The sequence below is a fragment of the Hyla sarda genome, chromosome 7, assembly GCF_029499605.1.
Source record: "Hyla sarda isolate aHylSar1 chromosome 7, aHylSar1.hap1, whole genome shotgun sequence".
Classification (NCBI taxonomy): domain Eukaryota; kingdom Metazoa; phylum Chordata; class Amphibia; order Anura; family Hylidae; genus Hyla; species Hyla sarda.
In genome coordinates, this window is record NC_079195.1 from 18,330,034 (window position 1) to 18,349,170 (window position 19,137).

General features: G+C 43.5%; 1 protein-coding gene across 2 annotated transcripts; it reads right to left on the reverse strand.

Moving 5' to 3' along the window:
• Positions 1-762: 762 nt before the first annotated feature.
• DUSP5 (dual specificity phosphatase 5) lies at positions 763-18,023 on the reverse strand. Of its 2 annotated transcripts, XR_008846484.1 has the most exons (5): positions 17,547-18,023; positions 10,291-10,427; positions 7,132-7,351; positions 3,447-4,083; positions 763-905 (listed from the first exon to the last, which is right to left on the reverse strand). XR_008846484.1 is itself a non-coding variant. In XM_056531154.1 (4 exons), exons 1-4 carry the CDS (start codon positions 17,908-17,910, stop codon positions 3,677-3,679), a joined length of 1,128 nt encoding a protein of 375 aa, XP_056387129.1. In that variant the 5' UTR covers positions 17,911-18,023; the 3' UTR covers positions 1,879-3,676. The 2 variants fall into 2 exon arrangements, 1 of the variants encoding a protein (XP_056387129.1); XM_056531154.1 differs by lacking the exon at positions 763-905 and having other exon boundaries at positions 1,879-4,083.
• Positions 18,024-19,137: the final 1,114 nt, after the last annotated feature.

Consider the following 19,137-nt stretch of genomic DNA (forward strand, 5'->3'; position numbering starts at 1 on the left):
TGATGGCATAATGCAGTGTTTGCCAACTGTTACAAAACTACAACTCCCAGAATGCCTGGAGAGCCACAGGCTACCTGTATTACTTACTATATTAGAGGTGAAAGTTTTTATGGTGTGTGTGTAAATATATATATTTATTTTTTAGGACGACATAGGGATTTGCTTGGTTCTTAGTGTCAAGGAGATACGACGCACGTGTTGCAAGTTTACTGCAGCCACTCGTAAGCCATTCACGTTTATGGGGAAACCCCTTGTATCCATGACCAGTTGGAAGCACCAGGGCATGCTGGGAGTTATAGTTACGGAATAGCAGCAAAACCATTGGCTCAGTAACTCTAAGCCAGTGTTTCCCCAACCAGTATTAAGCTTCTTCCCTGCAATACAAGTCAATCTCTGGTAGAACTGGAAATTATAGATAAAGCCTGCAGAGCAGGAATCTGCTAATTATATATTTTTTTTATATTATATTAATATAAACACACACACACACACACACCAGTGTGTGTCCAGCTGTTGCAAAACTACAACTCCAAGCATGCCCGGACAGCTGTTGGCTGTCCGGGCATGCTGGGAGTTGTAGTTTTTGCAACAGCTGGAGGCACCCTGGTTGGGAAATTCTAAGCATATATTCTTTTTAAAAGGGACACTGTGGTTTATTCTTCTCCATCGCTCCATGTAATCTATCCTCCCAAGTTATCAGATACACATAGCGAATAATGGCCGCTCCTCTTATATCACTGCCGCACTCCTATAATCTCCAGTCTAGACTGTGACCGGCCCTTTAAGGCCGGCTATTATCCCCCAAAACGACTCCCTTTTCATACTGGTTTGCTGCATGTCCAGTCTTGTAGCTGCAGACCTGATGTCAGGGGCCCCAGGGCCCTTTGAAGTTCCTGGAGATGAGACTATGGTATCAGATAAAAGAAAAAAAAAAAATTGCAGCTTCTTTTGTTAAAAACATAAAAAACCATGACATTAATTTTAAATAAAAAACACATTTATTGGCACAATGAAGGCTCACACCCCCCATTATAAAAACACACAGGAGAATTATTGCCTTGTACCCTGTAAAAGTCAAGAAGAAGAAGAACAAACAAGCAACAGCTTCATTCTACAGTAATGTCAACCCCCCTTCTCCGGCAGACAAGGGGTTAAGTAAACAATCCAGTGTTAACCCTCTCAGTACTGGCACAGACCCATTCAGGGGTGGGGGTGGGTCTGCCTGCCAAACTAAAGGCTTTAAGGGGGTTCATGCCCCCTTCAGTGATAAGGAACTTCTCAGGATGTATATTGCTCGGTTATTGCAACAAAATATAATAATATAATATATATAGTGCATTAGTCCAATACATTTGTAGGTGCAGAAGCCGCCGCTACCACACAACCCCACGACAGTGTAATGTGAAAACTCCTTTTAATAAAAAAATTTTTTAAAAAAAGTGTTTACGCATATAGACGGGAACGCGAGGTCAGGTTTATGGCATTGCTAGAAGGCGATACTTTTGATTATACAGTGGCTATGTCATGTATCAAGAGTATGGGTTTGCAATTGTGAAACTACAAGTCCCAGCAAGACGTGAGCACTGGCACGCCGAGTCTCGCAGTTTTGCCACAGCCGATAAGCAGCAGGATGCAGATCGGTTTTACTGAGGATACAAATGTTGCAATTTGGAACATTTAGACCTATAGGTTACTAGTAGAGATGAGCGAACTTACAGTAAATTCGATTCGTCACGAACTTCTCGGCTCGGCAGTTGATGACTTATCCTCCATAAATTAGTTCTGCTTTCCGGTGCTCCAGTGGGCTGGAAAAGGTGGATACAGTCTTAGGAGACTCTTTCCTAGGACTGTATCCACCTTTTCCAGCCCACCTAATTTATGCAGGAAAAGTCAGCAACCGCCGAGCTGAGAAGTTCGTGACAAATGGAATTTACTGTAAGTTCGCTCATCTCTAGTTACTAGTAGAGTTGAGCGAACTTACAGTAAATTGGCTCGTAGCGAACCTCGCAGCTCGGCTGTTGTTCACTTTAGTCTGCATGAATTAGTTCAGCTTTCCAAAGGGGCTCCAGTTGCCAGGAAAAGGTGGATACAGACCTAGGGAGACCTAAGACTGTCATCCCGGACTTTCCCAGGCAGCCAGAGCCCTTGGAAAGCTGAACTAATTTATGCAGACTAAAGTAATAAACAGCCGAACTGCGAGGTTCGCCGCGAGCCAGTTTACTGTACGCACAACTCTAGTTACTAGTGATGAACACGAATATTCGTAATGCAAATTTTTATCGCGAATATCGGCATTTTGCAAATATTTAGAATACAGTGCTATATATTCGTAATTACTTTTTTGTTTTTTTTTCTCATGCGAATTTTCATATGGAAAAAAAAAGGGAAAGATCGCAAATTTTGCGACCATAGGACGAATAATTGTCAATATATTCGAATTCAAATATGGCCCCTGCTGCTCATCACTATAGGTTACATGTATGGGAAGCCTGACCAATAAAAGTGATCAGAAAATAGCATGCTCTGCAGTGTTCCCCAACCAGTGTGCCTCCAGCTGTTGCAAAACTACAACTCCCGGCATACCCGGAAAGCCAAAAGGCTGTCCGGGCGTGCCGGGAGTTGTAGTTTACCAACAGCTATAGAGCTACGTACGGGTCACAAATCAGTGATGTAGCAGTGTTTTCCAACCAATATACCTCCAGCTGTTGCAAAACTACAACTTCCAGCATGCCCAGACAGCCGAAGGCTGTCTGGGCATGCTGGAAGTTGTAGTTTTGCAACAGCCAGAGAGCCATAGGTTGCAAATCAGTGATGTAGCACAGGGTTCCCCCCAAACAGGGTACTGGAGAACTACAACTTCCAGCATGCCCAGACAGCCTGTGACTGTCCAGCCATGCTGGGAGTTGTAGTTTTGCCATAGCCAGGGAGTCACAGGTTGCAAATCACTGCTCTTCCAGCCATTATAACCCCCAGGGTGTGAATTGTATACATGAATTATGTATAATTTCTCCAGTTCCATATATTATAATCCTCCACACCCTCGTGTGAATTTAGTACGTGCAATTTGCTTATTCTCTTGCCTTGTGAAATTTTTTAATTTGTTGCAATGAAGCCCTGCAGACGTCTGAACTACTACTAGTACCACCACCACCCCCAATGGCCTGAGAAATTGCCAGAGGAGAAGGCAGGGCCGGGAGGAGCTCAGGCTTCCACCTACTTTCCATGGTGAGAAACACCAACACATAGCAACGCCTATGTGTCAACCCTGCCACGTCTTCACAGGCCGGCTACAGCGTGCCAGGCGGCTCGCAACTGCCTACAAACCTCTTGCCCATGCAGCAATACCATTCACTACAGTAGCATGTCACTAGTTAGACCTTTGGAAGGGTTGGTCATTCAAGTAAAGTTACATTATATATAGTTATAGAAGGGAAGGTACTCTGTACCTTGGCTCTAGTGATGGGGGTAACATGTAACCTCTACCTAAGCACATTGGGGAGGGATATCACGTATCAGGATGGGATACTTGTAAACAGCTGAATCCGAGTAGTCGGAATGTGAATGTCATTAAAGCATTGGACACAAGCTGTACGGACGCACAGGACGGTGCGATACCAGTCATATATTGCACATTGAGTTCATCGATTGTCCGTATTGAAGCAGAAACCCCCCCGTATCAGCATGATGACGTAGCAGTGATCGGACTGAGTTTTAACTGGTGCACCGGAGACCGGAGTGGGACAGGAGTCAAGACCGAAGTTGGGAAGGAAAAACAAGACCCCTCGAAGTGCTGCCCGAGGTCCATCTCCTCGGCGAAGAACGACACTGTGTCCCGTTTGCAAGAGATGGAGACCGAGGGGACGCTGGGTTTGGAAGGGAAGATCTCGGTCTCGTAGTGAAGGAGCTGACCCATGAAGCTGAAGTTGGGGGAGATAAGGCTGCGGCGTTGCTTGATGTACTCGAAGGCCTCCTCCAGGCGGAATCTCTTGGTCTTCATGAGGTAGGCCATGCATATGGTGGGAGACCTGGAGATGCCAGCCTCACAGTGGACCAGAACCTTCCCTCCTGCGAGTCTGACCGTATCTGCAAGAGAACATTGAAGATTAAAAAAGGTTAGGGAAGAAATCAGCACGCACTTAAATTGATAATATGTTATCAAGGATAATTTGGTGGAATGAAAATATATTTTATTAAAAATTATATATTTTTTTTAATAGAAGTAAAGTACAAATCTGTTTAACTGTCTGGCACCAGTTCATTAAAAAAAAAATTATATATATATATATATATATATATTTTTTATTTTTTTAATGAACTGGTGCCAGAAAGTTAAACACATTTGTACTTTACTTCTATTTAAAAAAAATATCTATCCTTCCAGTACTGTTTAGCAGCTGTATGCTACAGAAGAAATTCTTTACAAAAAGCTATTTCTTTTTGGTCTTGTCCACAGTGCTCTCTGCTAACACCTGATGCCTGTATCAGGAACTGTCCAGAGCAGGAGAAAATCCCCATTGCAAACCTATGCTGCTCAGGACAGTTCCTGACATGGACAGAGGTGTCAGCAGAGAGCACTGTGGTCAAGACTAAAGAAATGACAAAAAGCAAAGAATTTCCTCTGTAGCATACAGCTGCTAAAAAGTACTGGAAGGGTAAAGATTTTTTTAATAGAAGTCATTTACAAATCTGGTTAACTTTCTGGCACCAGTTGATTTAAAAAAATTAAAAGTTTTCCACCAGAGTACCCCTTTAAGTGAGACCTCCTGCTATCAAAGTCAGTGGGGACTATAAAGTGGGCCATGCATATATAGAGGTTAGTTGGGAATGGCGAGAAGTCTGCTGCCAGAACCGAAAGATTGGGAATATTGAAACCCATAAAGCCCTACCCTTCCCTCACCCAACAGTCTGTTTCCCAACCAGGGTGGCTACAGCTGTTGCAAAACTACAACTCCCAGCATGTCGGGAACCTTGTGCTACATCACTAATTTGCAACCTGTGGCTCTCTGGCTGTTGCAAAACTACAACTCCCAGCATGCCCAGACAGCCGAAGGCTGTCTGGGCATGCTGGGAGTTGTAGGTTTGCAACAGCTGGAGGCACCCTGTCTGGGAAACAAATGGTATATACACACACACACCAGTGTTTTCCAACCAGGGTGCCTCCAGCTGTTGCAAAACTACAACTCCAGCATGGTGAGAGTTGAAGTTTTGCAACAGCTGGGGAGCCACAGGTTGCAAAACAAATGATGTAGACCAGAGTTTCCCCAACCAGGGAGCCTCCAGCTGTTGCAGGACTACAACTCACAGCATGGTGCGGTTTGTAGTTTCGCAACAGTTGGAGGCACCCTGAGAAGTGGTTGCAAAATTGGATTAAATGGCAGTTGGCGTCAAGTCTATTCGTGTTCCGTGACCAATGCCGTCCAATAGAAGAGTACAAAATGCTGCAAAACATAGGACTAACTTCTAGTAAGGACAAAGTTACAGGAAGTAGTCCTGGCCCTAGTCTGAACTCCCAGCACACCTGCATGAACAATAAGGGCGCAGGGCTAATGACCAAATAATTAGGGGGTCATCTCCGTCTCACTTTTATTATCCAGCAGAAAAAACTATTGTTCTTCTAAGAGATGGCCGGAGTTATTGGCTACTAAGGACACATGGAGAAGGAGTTCCTGTCATTAGAAAGCTGTAATGTGCCCCTCCCCCACCCTCGGGGAATGCCTCAGAAGGGGAAATAAACTTTAATTAATAGGGGCCGGCAGTCATAAAGACGTTGAGATCCCCGGGAGCAGCTGTCTTTATAGGGCAGGTAGTAAAAACAGGCATTCCTCACCTCCCTAACCCAGCGCTGACCCCACATAGCACCTTGACCCTTATTGCCGTCATAAAGTACAGTTGTCCACCCTGATGGTCTGGTCAGACTAAGGTAGAGTTCACTCCAGAGTCATTATAACCACGTGGCAAGTATCTGGAGCATTATAGAAGTCACTCATAGAATGCATATGACCCATCATTATAGTAACAGAACGTATAGAATGTGTTTCCCCAGCCGGGGTGCCTCCAGCTGTTGCAAAACTACAACTCTCACCATGCTGGAGTTGTAGTTTTGCAACACTGGTTGGAAAACACTGGTGTATATACACCATTGTTTCCCAACCAGGGTGCCTCCAGCTGTTGCAAAACTACAACTCCCAGCATGCCCGGACAGCCGAAGGCTGTCCGGGCATGAGGGAGTTGTTTAGCAACAGCTGGAGGCACCCTGGTTGGGAAACCATGGTATAAAGCCTTGAAATGCTCCTCAACAGAAAATGATGGGTGAGGGAAGGGTAGGGCTCTATGGGTTTCAATATTTGTAGTTTTGCAACAGCTGGAGGCACCCTGGTTGGGGAAACTTCTCTAGATCACCATTTTGCAACCTGTGGCTCCCCAGCTGTTGCAAAACTACAACTCCATCATGGTGAGTGTTGAAGTTTTGCAACAGCTTGTTGGAAAACACTGGTGTATAGACCATTTTTTCCCAACCAGGGTGCCTCCAGCTGTTGCAAAACTACAACTACCAGCATGCCCGGACAGCCAACAGCTGTCTGGGCATGCTGGGAGTTGTAGTTTTGAAACAGCTGGAGGCACCCCTGTTGGGAAAAAAATGGTATAAAGCCTTGTAATGCTCATCAACAGAAAAATGTTGGGTGAGGGAAGGGTAGTGCTTTATGGGTTTCAATATTTGTAGTTTTGCAACAGCTGGAGGCACCCTGATTGGGAAGCACTGATGTAGATGTAGAAGCTGTGTTATGCTGGGAGTTGTAGTTTTGCAACAGCTGCAGGCACCCCTGTTGGTATAGAGCAGTGGTCTCCAACCAGCGGACCTCCAGATGTTGCAAAACTACAACTCCCAGCATGCCTGGACAGCCAACGGCTGTCCGGGCATGCTGGGAGTTGTAGTTTTGCAACATCTGGAGGTCCGCCGGTTGGAGACCACTGGTATAGAGCCTTGTAATGCTCAACAGAAAACGTTGGTGGAGGGAAGGGTAGGGTTTATGGGTTTCAATATTTGTAGTTTTGCAACAGCTGAAGGGACACTGGTTGGGAAACCCTGGTATAGATGTAGAAGCTGTGTTCTGTACCCGCTCAGAATCTTACCTATAAAGTCTATAGCCTCCTGGAAGTGGCTGCTGATGTCCGTGTTGTGGTTGTCCTCCACCGGAATCCACTTGTAATCGTACTTGTCTTTGATGCAGTCCGGACACTTTCTGGAGACGTTGAGTAAGGCGGTGATACGGAGGTTCGCCAGGAATTCGCATTTGGAAGCATGGTAAGCGCTGCCGAGATACAGGAATGGAAGGATCTCAACAGGGCTGCCCTGGAAGACAGAAAATATAAATCGTATTTTAAAGTAACCCAAAAAAAGGTTCAGAGGACAAAGCGCTGAATATTCGCCGAGGCCAAGTGGGTTACGGATGAAATGAGTAATAATTCTCCCTCACTATGATGAAACAAAAGACGTTCTAAATATGGAAGGTTGTTCTGTAACTCAGCGCCCTAGAATTATAAGCCAGTGAATCACACGGAGCCCACGTAGACCTCCCATCTCCAGGCCCACGGCTTCACCCACGTTACTGCCTTATACGACTTCCTCCATTAGCCAAAGCTGGAATGGTTTGTGCTCGTCTGATGGCAGCCAATCCCAAACACTACCTCTTCAAATCTGGCTTCTGAATCAAGGGCATGACGACACTTGGGGTGCTTTCCCTAAATCAACCCTGACCAGTCTGCTTGTCCCCCTCAGTCTATGGACATCAGTAGAGATGAGCGAACTTACAGTAAATTCAATTCGTCACGAACTTCTCGGCTCGGCAGTTGATGACTTATCCTGCATAAATGAGTTCCAGCCCACCGGAGCACCTGAAAGCTGAAAAGGTGGATACAGTCCTAGGAAAGTCTCCTAGGACTGTATCCACCTTTTCCAGCCCACCGGAGCACTTGAAAGCTGAACTAATTTATGCAGGATAAGTCAACAACTGCTGAGCCGAGAAGTTTGTGACGAATCGAATTTACTGTAAGTTCGCTCATCTCTAACAAGCTTCACACTGCCGGAGACAGCCAGCAGTGTGAATGCAGCCTTAAAGGGGTGCGCTGCCCCTAGACATCTTATCCCCTATTCAAAAGGATAGGGGGATAAGAGGTCTGATCGCAGGAGTCCTATCGCTGCGGCGGCACCCCAGACATCCGATGCACGGAGCAAACTTTGTTCTGTGCCGAATGACTGGCGATGCGGAGGCTCGTAATGTCACGCCCCCTCAATGCAAGTCTATGGGAGGGGGTGTGACGGCTGTCACGCCCCCTCCCATAGACTTGCATTTAGGGGGCGTGGCCATGAAGACACGAGCGGGGCCTGACATCACGAGCCTACGGCGCTGTAACCGAATGTCAGGTCCAGCAGGGAGATCGCGGGGGTCCCCGCCAGACATCTTATCCCCTATCCTTTGGATAGGGGATAAGATGTCTAGGGGCAGGGTACCCCTTTAAGACCACAATGCCTAGCATGCCCTGAAAGCTACAGGATAGGAGTTGTAGTAACGCAACAGCATTACCCAATCTGCAGCTCCCGAGCTCAAACAAGACCACAACTCCCAAGCTTGCCTTGACATCAGGGCTCAAGTCCTGCAGGAACGCGTGGGAACTGAGTTCCTGCACTTTTTTTTTTACACAGCAGGAACACCATTCCCATTAGCTGGAGTCCCGCAGGACCAGCCCTTGAGTGGAAATCTTGGGTTAGTTGCCACACTTTCCCCCCCCAGGACTTGACCCCTGCTCGTTTTGCCTCGGCTGATGGGAGTTGTAGTCCTGCGGACGTACACAGCAACAGACTCCATAATGCATCTTAAATCGTAACGAATGGTTTAACCTTTCAACACCGCATAAAGAACGATCCGAAACAGAACCGATGACACCGATCTCAAGAGCCGACAATCTGTTACAACGTAGACGTCATGAAACATTCACCGTCCGCCATCAATAATTCAGCGGTAAAAACAATCTACAGGAGGGGCGGCCGGGGGGGGGGTATAGAGTGTCCGTCTATAGGGGCAGGAGATGAGTCACAGCCCATACGCTGCTTTAAGTCATCTCTTCTTTCCAGTCCATCTCCTTAGCAAAGTCTAATCCTGGAGCAGGAAGCCTCGAGGGCTCTTATTGATCTCCGGAAGCGTAGCTGAGCCCAGCACAACGCCGCATCCCCGGAGAGGAGACGCGTCAGTCACACATTAACACTTCAATCCCTGCTTCCTACTAATGCGTCAAACCTGCCCCATCATTACAATCACTCTACTGTAATGGATCGGTTTATCACCAAAAAGCTGGAAAACAGTCAGCGATGAAGTATTAAAGGGGTTATCCAGGGGAAAAAACTAAAAAAACTTTAAACACTTTTTTTACACACACATAATACAAACACACACACACACATAATACACACATTACACACACACACACACACACACACACCTCTATCCATCCATCAACTGGCTCCAGAAAGTTAAACAGATATGTAAATTACTTCTATTAAAAAATCTCAATCCTTTCAGTACTTATGAGCTTCTGAAGTTAAGGTTGTTCTTTTCTGTCTAAATCCTCTCTGATGACACCTGTCTCGGGAACCGCCCAGTTTAGAAGCAAATCCCCATAGCAAACCTCTTCTAAACTGGGCATTTCCCCGAGACAGATGTCATCAGAGAGCACTTAGACAGAAAAGAACAACCTTAACTTCAGACGCTCATAAGTACTGAAAGGATTAAGATTTTTTTTAATAGAAGTAATTAACAAATCTGTTTAACTTTCTGGAGCCAGTTGATATATATAAAAAAAAGTTTTTTCCTGGAATACCCCTTTAATAGTAGATCAAGCACTGCAGTAATGATGTTTGCAGGTCAGCTAAGGTTACTCCAGATGTTTCAAGACTACAACTCCCATTCTGCCCTGACAACCTTTAATATGGCATGCTGGGAGTTGTAGTTTTGCAACAGCTAGACACACTGGTAAAAAAAAAAAAAAAAAAAAAAAAAAGGCTTAATCTATAATTTGCAGTTCTCCCAGAGTGAGTTTGACTTGTATTGCAAGGAAGAAGCTTAATACCGGGCATGCTGGGAGTTGTAGTTTTGCAACATCTAACGAGCCACAGGTTGCAAATCAGTGATGTAGATCAGTGTTCCCCAACCAGGGTACCTCCAGCTGTTGAAAAACTACAACTCCAAGCAATTTATTTATTATTATTATTTTTTTTTTAAAAGCCTCTGTCCTCACCTCATCATAGGACGGCTTCTGGAAGGACGAAAGCTTCTCACACCGGATATTTCTGTCGCTCTCATTATCCTCTTGAGATAAACTTTTCTGGTCGACGCAGCATTCCGGATATTCCGTGTGAAACGACTCGTACCCTCCTACAAAGACACAATTCAGATCATTCAGGTTAAAACTGATACATTGTTTCCTCCCGGGGAGGGGAAATGTTACAACCGCTACGTCCTGGGGAACACTTACATAATGATTACACCGGGCATGGGGGATTATCGGTAGATTAGCGTAAGGGCGAATAAGACGGAGCGAAATGTGATTATTATCTGGGGATCTGCTGGGTGGCGGCGGAACGGAAGGCTATAATTTCCTGCGCCGTGGCAAATTGAGGCCGGGCAGGTTATTCCTGTCGTATCACAGAGCGGCCATATGTCCTGCACTAATCCGGGCTCAGGGGGGATAAGTGGCTGCCAGGGGGGAGAGGATGTGATTAGCATTTACCTCCCGGACTTGGGGGTGGTGGGGGGGGGGGCAGGAAGGTAACAGGACACAGGGAGGAGATCTCCAGGGGAAGGGGCCATCGAGTTCATTGTCTGGGGAATCACAACATCACAGGAGGGGGGTAGATCACTTTATGGCAGAAGAAAAAGCAAACAAGGGGGATGTCCTGGGACTTGTGGTCCTAGGACACACTCAATACTGTAACCCGGTGTTTTTCCAACCAGTGTGTCTCCAGCTGTCGCAAAACTACAACTCCCAGCATGCCCGGACAGCCTTCGGCTGTCCGGGCATGCTTGGAGTTGTAGTTTTGCTACTTAAAAAGGGGTATTCCAGGGAGAAATTTTTTTTTATGTTTATATCAACTGGCCCCAGAAAGTTAAACAGATTTGTAAATTACTTCTATTAAAAAAAAATCTTAATCCTTTCAGTAATTATCAGCTGCTGAAGTCGAGTTGTTGTTTTCTGTCTGGCAACAGTGCTCTCTGCTGACATCTCTGCTTGTCTCAGGAAGAGGTTTGCTATGGGGATTTTCTTCTAAACTGGGCGGTTCCCGAGACACGTGTCATCAGAGAGCACATAGACAGAAAAGAACAACTCAACTTCAGAAGCTCATAAGTACTGAAAGGATTAAGATTTTTTTTAATAGAAGTAATTTACAAATCTGTTTAAGGCCCCGTTCACACTACGGAATTGCCGCGGAATTTCCGGGCGCAATTCCGCGGTGTGAACGGGTCTCCGCGAGACCCGTTCACACTGCGGAATTTCAGCGGCGGACATTTCCGCCGCTGAAAGTGTTCCGCGCAAAGAAAGAACATGTTCATTCTTTGCGCGGATTCCACGAGCACTGCATAGCCGTCAATGGTGACTGCTCAGTGCCCCACGGCCCTAGCACCGAAGTACTTTCGGCAGCGGCCGCAAGGCGGAATCTCCGCTCGCGTAGTGTGAACCGGGCCTAACTTTCCGGAGCCAGTTGAATAATATACACACACACACACATATACATATACATATATATACATATATACATACACATACACACATACATATTTTTTTTTTTCCTTGGATAACCCCTTTAAGCAATAATTGTAAGATATCCCCCGACTACAGAGTCCGATCCTAAATGGAATATGTCAGGATGAAGATCTATATAACCAGCCAGATACAATACTCAGGATGGCAGCTTTACTTTCTGCATTTGTCTTAATCCTATTTTCTCAGATTGTAAGCTCTTGTGCCCACTTCTTGTTTTCATTAGATTGTAAGCGGGGTCCTCACCATCTGTGTCCTCCTATTTTCTCATAGACTGTAAGCTCTTGGGATCAGAGTGCTTACTACTTGTGTACCTAGACCTCAGATTCAGGGCTCAAGTCCTGCAGGAACACGTGGGAACTGAGTTCCTGCACTTTTTCCCCCCCAACAGCAGGAATACCATTCCCATTAGCATGGACCAGCTCTTGAGTTGAAATCTTGGGAGAGTTTCTACACTTTTTTTTTTATCAGGACTTGACCCCCTACTCAGACTGGAAGCAGGGTTTTCAGTCCTCGAGTTCCCCTCCATTTATTTAGATTGTAAGCTCTTGTGGTCAAAGTCCTTACTATTGCGTCCTATACCTCAGATTGCAAGCAGGGTTTTCACTACTTGTGCTGCCCCCCCCCCCCCCCCCCCCATTTATTTAGATTGTAAGCTCTTGTGATCAGGGTCCTCACTCTCTATACATGTATTAGGCTGCAGAATTGAATAGAATTTTGAAGTGCTGCAGAGATAGAGATATATATATATATATATATATATATATATATATATATATATATATATATATATTTTTTTTTTTTTAAATAAATTGTGTATAAAAACAAAGTATTTTAAAAATGATGCAGTCCCAGCAGTAGTGCCCGGGACAGACAGGAGCGAGGGGGGAGGGGAGGGGGGGTAAAGGATTAGGCTCAGGCAGATAAGTGCAGAATCCTGTGTTCAGCCTCCATTACCATCACACTTCAGACATTTACATGGCGGAGGTGACACACAGACCCCCCCCCCCCCCCCCATGACCTGCACATAACCCAGCCCGGCGGAGAGCAGAAGCCTCAGGGGGCCATTACTTTATTGCCCCATTAACAAGCTGCAGGGGTCCCGGCCACCAGTTATGGGGTGGGGGCCACTGTGGGACATGGCAGCTGTCTAATGGATGAGATGATTCAATTAACAGACGCTTCTTCCTGACTCCTATTCATCTGCGGTGGGGGCTGAGGAACTGGATTTCCTGTACAGGATACAATGTATCCCCCCCCTCCTCATCACATAGATACTGCAATGTCACACTGACCTCCGAGATGTGACCGTAGAATAGGAACCCATAGGGGAGCCCCCCCCCCCCCCAATACTACTGCGCCAGGAATGGCCATATGACTGTATTGGAGACCATTAGGTTATGGCTTCTCCAGACATACATATTGCTACCTGTAAACCTGACCTGATAATCTACAACAGTGTTTCCCAGCCAGAGGGCCTCCAGCTGTTGCAAAGCTACAACTCCCAGCATGTAACTGTCCTGAGTGGATCTTTTAGATCGGTGTTTCCCGACCAGGGGGCCTGCAGCTGTTGCAAAACTACAACTCCCAGCATGTAACTGTCCTGTGCGGATCTTGCAGATCAGTGTTTCCCAACCAGATGCATCCAGCTGTTGCAAAACTACAACTCCCAGCATGTAACTGTCCTGAGCGGATTTTGTAGATCAGTGTTTCCCAACCAGGGTGCCTCCAGCTGTTGTAAAACTACAACTCCCAGCATGTTCCATTATCTGGTTTTATACAGACTCTCGTATCTACTTTGGTACTGTATATGTACCATTATATTTGTAATTAACAATTCATACCTAATATATGTAGTTTTATACCCGTTTGTATATACGTCCCCCAATACCTCCTCTGAAACTATACATGATATAGCAGTGTTTCCCAACCAGGGTGCCTCCAGTTGTTGCAAAACTACAACTCCCAGCATGCCCGGACAGCCTTCGGCTGTCCGGGCATGCTGGGAGTTGTAGGTTTTGCAACAGCTGGAGGCACCCTGGTTGGGAAACACTGCTCTACAAGATCCGCACAGGACAGTTACATAAGCAGATGAGCTACAGTAGGAAGGAGAACCCAACCCAGACAAGCCGACAATCTCTATGACAAGTCACCTCTGTCCTTTCTATAAATATCCGAAATGTACTGGAGATATGATGAGCGCCAAGCGGTGATGATCAATCACACATAATGGGATCATAATGTCCTAAAATGTCATGTACAATCTATTAACATAGTTTGGACTGAATGGCTCCAGAGATCTGCAAACACCGTACAGGAGTCAATGCTTACTACCGGGGAATATAAAGCAGAGCTGGGTATCCAGAACAGTGTTTCCCAACCAGGGTGCCTCCAGCTGTTGCAAAACTACAACTCCCAGCATGCCCGGGAATGCTGGGAGTTGTAGTTTTGCAACAGCTGGAGGCACCCTGGTTGGGATACACTGTTCTGGAAGAAGGGGCAGAGCAGAGAATGACAGTACATAGAGAATGTATATTATATATTATAAACTATAAAAAAAAAATAAAAAAATGAAAAAAAATATAGGAGAATATAAAAAAATAAAAAGAAAAAAAAGAGAAAAAAAAAGAATATAAAAAAAGAGAAAATAAAAAAAAGAGAAAATAAAAAAAAGAGAAAATAAATAAAAAAAAAGAGAAAATAAAAAAAAGAGAAAATAAGAGAAAATAAAAAAAAGAGAAAATAAAAAAAAGAGAAAATAAAAAAAAGAGAAAATAAAAAAAAGAGAATAAAAAAAAGAGAATAAAAAAAAGAGAATAAAAAAAAAGAGAATAAAAAAAAAGAGAATAAAAAAAAAGAGAATAAAAAAAAGAGAAAATAAAAAAAGAGAAAATAAAAAAAGAGAAAATAAAAAAAGAGAGAAAAAAAAGAGAGAAAAAAAAGAGAGAAAAAAAAGAGAAAATAAAAAAAATTTAAAACATTAAAAATAAATAAAATATAAAAAAAAGGAGAAAAACAAATAAAAAAAAAAATTTAAAATGCCTATTCCGGGCACCATAGTGTAAGCACAAAGGGGTGTATGTGGTTGGTGCGAGGGTGACGAGTCCTCTGGGCAGAAGCATCAGGGCGATGAGACTATTGTGAAATGTAAAGCGATGTGTAACTGAGAATGCAGGATCTGAGTCAGAACGAAGATTCACAGGGAAACTAATTATTAATACAGAGATACATTGTACATTCTAATAGAGAGGATCCTATATAGAGTGCAGCAGGGTGTCTGTATACAGGATCAGGTATAAACATATGGGTTACATACACAGTATTGAGGTAGATCTAGGAGATGTGTCTATATCACGGTGTTTCCCCAACCAGCCTGCCTCCAGCTGTTGCAAAACTACAACTCCCAGCATGCCCAGACAGCCTTTGGCTGTCTGGGCATGCTGGGAGTTGTAGTTTGGCAACAGCTGGAGGCAGGCTGGTTGGGAAACACTGCTATATCATGTATAGTTTCAGAGGAGGCATAGGGGGACGTATATACATACAGGTACACAACTACATATTTTAGGTATGAATGGATATATACAGATATAATGGATTGGTATGTATACAGTACCAAAGTAGATACGAGATTCTGTATAAAGACAGATATAATGGAACATAATACACAGTAAGTCTGCCTGTATAGATATAAAGGGACAGGATCAGGGTAGGTATATAGTATCTGTATTTTAAGGTTACAGAATATAGAACAATGTATGTATAGGAAATTTATATATATATATATATATATATATATATATATATATATATATATATATATACACATATATATATATACACACACATATATATACATACACACATACATACATACATATATATATATATGTGTGTGGGTACATAATGTATTGTATCAGGGTAAGTATATGGAGTCTATACAAGATCCTGTATCAGAGAAGGTCTGCATAGATATATACAGTATAAGGTTACATAATATATAATATCCGGACAGGTATGAAGGATCTTATACGTGATATAATGTTACGGTACTAGAATCAGCAACATGTAACAAAATGTATTTTTATTATTAATATTATTAGCATATGGTGTCTGCATATACATAGACCTGTGTACCAGAGCCCGACAGACATAGCAGGTATCTATAGATATGAGGGCAGCTATAGGGGTCTCTATGTAGATATAAAGGCAGGTATAGAAGTCTGGATACAATGTATAGGGGTCTCTATGTAGATATAAAGGCAGGAATAGGAGTCTGGATACAATGTATAGGGGGTCTCTATAGATATAAAGGCAGGAATAGGAGTCTGGATACAATGTATAGGGGTCTCTATAGATATAAAGGCAGGAATAGGAGTCTGGATACAATGTATAGGGGTCTCTATAGATATAAAGGCAGGAATAGGAGTCTGGATACAATGTATAGGGGTCTCTATGTAGATATAAAGGCAGGTATAGGAGTCTGGATACAATGTATAGGGGTCTCTATGTGGATATAAAGGCAGGAATAGGAGTCTGTGGATACAATGTATAGGGGTCTCTATGTAGATATAAAGGCAGGAATAGGAGTCTGGATACAATGTATAGGGGTCTCTATGTAGATATAAAGGCAGGAATAGGAGTCTGGATACAATGTATAGGGGTCTCTATGTAGATATAAAGGCAGGAATAGGAGTCTGGATACAATGTATAGGGGTCTCTATAGATATAAAGGCAGGAATAGGAGTCTGTATACAATGTATAGGGGTCTCTATGTAGATATAAAGGCAGGAATAGGAGTCTGGATACAATGTATAGGGGTCTCTATAGATATAAAGGCAGGAATAGGAGTCTGTGGATATAATGTATAGGGGTCTCTGGATAGACATGAGGTTACACAGTGTGGATAGACATGTGGTTATATACAGGGGTCTCTGTTTATTGAATATATAGGGGTCTCTGTGTGGATACAATGTATTGGGGGGTCTGTGTATAGACATTAGATTATATACAGGGGTCTCTGTTTATAGAATATATAGGGGTCTCTGGATAGACATGAGGTTATATACAGGGGTATCTGTGGATACAATGTATAGGGGTCTCTGGATAGAAATGAGATTATATACAGGAGTTTCTTATAGAATATATAGGGGTCTGTGTGGATACAATGTATTGGGGGTCTCTAGATAGACATGAGGTTATATACAGGGGTCTCTGTTTATAGAATAAATAGGGGTCTCTGTGGATACAATGTATAGGGGTCTCTGTTTAAAGAATATATAGGGATCTCTGTGTGGATACAATGTATTGGGTTCTCTGTTCATAGAATATATAGGAGTCTCTGGATAGACATGAGGTTATATACAGGGGTCTCTATGTTTATAGAATATATAGGGGTCTCTGGATACAATGTATAGGGGTCTCTATGTTTATAGAATATACAGGGGTCTCTGTGGATACAGTGTATAGGGGTCTCTGTTTATAGAATATATAGGGGTCTCTGTTTATACAATGTATAGGGGTCTCTTTATACAATGTATAGGGGTCTCTTTATAGAATGTATAGGGGTCTCTATAGAATGTATAGGGGTCTCTTTATAGAATGTATAGGGGTCTCTTTATAGAATGTATAGGGGTCTCTGTGGATACAATGTATAGGGGTCTCTTATAGAATATATAGGGGTCTCTGTGGATACAATATACAGGGGTCTCTGTTTATAGAATATACAGGGGTCTCACCCTTCAGGAAGCACACCCGGGGTCCGGCGGGCAGGCTGATCAGGGTGTTGAGCACTATATGGGCGGCACTGTCTTTCTTCAGCTTCTGCCATCTCTGGCTCCGCTCGTCCAGCACCACCACCACCGACACTTGTCCTTCCTTCAGCCGGCACCGAGCCGCCTCTTCAGGCACCACAAAGTGCAGGGGCGCCGCTCCCCCCCGCGCCCGGCGCAGCAGCACGGAGTTGAGGTTGACATTCATGGAGCCGCGCACGCTGGAGGCGCTGAAGGGCAGGTAGGGGCGGCAGTCCAGCACCAGGACGCGGGAGAACTCCTTCCTGAGGAGCCGGTGCAGCCGCCGGCTTTCTATGGAGGTCACCTTCATGTCCGCAGCGATCACTGAGCGGCCTCGGCACTGAGCGGCTCTTTAAATTACACTTCCGCCTCGGGGGTTCCCGAAGCTGCTGCTTATAAGTCATTGGTCCTCCCGTCCGTGACGTCAATGACCATATATGGAGAGTGACGTTCTCCATTCATGGCCAGCGCCGTGACCCCGCCCCTTCCACTCATTCATAGTCTTTCCCAGCCCGCTAGATGGAGGTGTCAGGCTGCGGGGAGAGGATGATTCACCCTACAGAGAACCACAAGTCCCAGCACAACCCACAGCACCTAGAGGAGGCAACCGGCCCACTGCTAGTGATCTCATATATACAACCCACTATCTGTCTATCTCTTATCTATCTCCTATCTATCTATATATCTATCTATCTCATATCTATCTATCTCATATCTATCTATCTCATATCTATCTATCTCATATCTATCTCATATCTATCTATCTATCTCATATCTATCTATCCCATAGCTATATCATATCTATATATCTATTTATCTCATATCTATCTATCTCATATCTATCTATCCCATAGCTATATCATATCTATATATCTATTTATCTCATATCTATCTATCTTCCATCTATCTATCTCATATCTATCTATCTATCTCATATCTATCTATCCCATAGCTATATCATATCTATATATCTATTTATCTCATATCTATCTATCTCATATCTATCTATCTCATATCTATCTATCTATCTCATATCTATCTATCCCATAGCTATATCATATCTATATATCTATTTATCTCATATCTATCTATCTTCCATCTATCTATCTCATATCTATCTATCTCATATCTATCTATCTATCTATCTATCTATCTCATATCTATCTATCTCATATCTATCTATCTCATATCTATCTATATATCTCATATCTATCTATCTCATATCTATCTATCTATGTCATAGCTATCTATCTATCTCATATCTATCTATCTATCTCATATCTATCTATCTATCTATCTATCTCATATGCATATATCTATCATCTATCTATCTATATCTCATATTTATCTATCTCCTATCTATTTATCTATCTATCTCCTATCTATCATTTATCTATCTCATATCTATCTCCTATCTATTTATCTATCTATCTCCTATCTATCTATCTTTCATATCTATCTATCTAATATCTATCTATCTATCTCATATCTATCTATCTTTCATATCTATCTATCTAATATACTGTATATCTATAAA

What these genes read in the sequence shown, in the direction of transcription:
- DUSP5 (XM_056531154.1), bottom strand. Translation starts at nt 17,910, where the DNA reads ATGAAGGTGACCTCCATAGAAAGCCGGCGGCTGCACCGGCTCCTCAGG. An exon ending in CCGGGTGTGCTTCCTGAAGG is followed by an intron (nt 10,428 to 17,546) that starts GTGAGACCCCTG and finishes GTGTCTTTGTAG; the next exon opens with GAGGGTACGAGTCGTTTCAC. An exon ending in AGAAGCCGTCCTATGATGAG is followed by an intron (nt 7,352 to 10,290) that starts GTGAGGACAGAG and finishes TCTGTCTTCCAG; the next exon opens with GGCAGCCCTGTTGAGATCCT.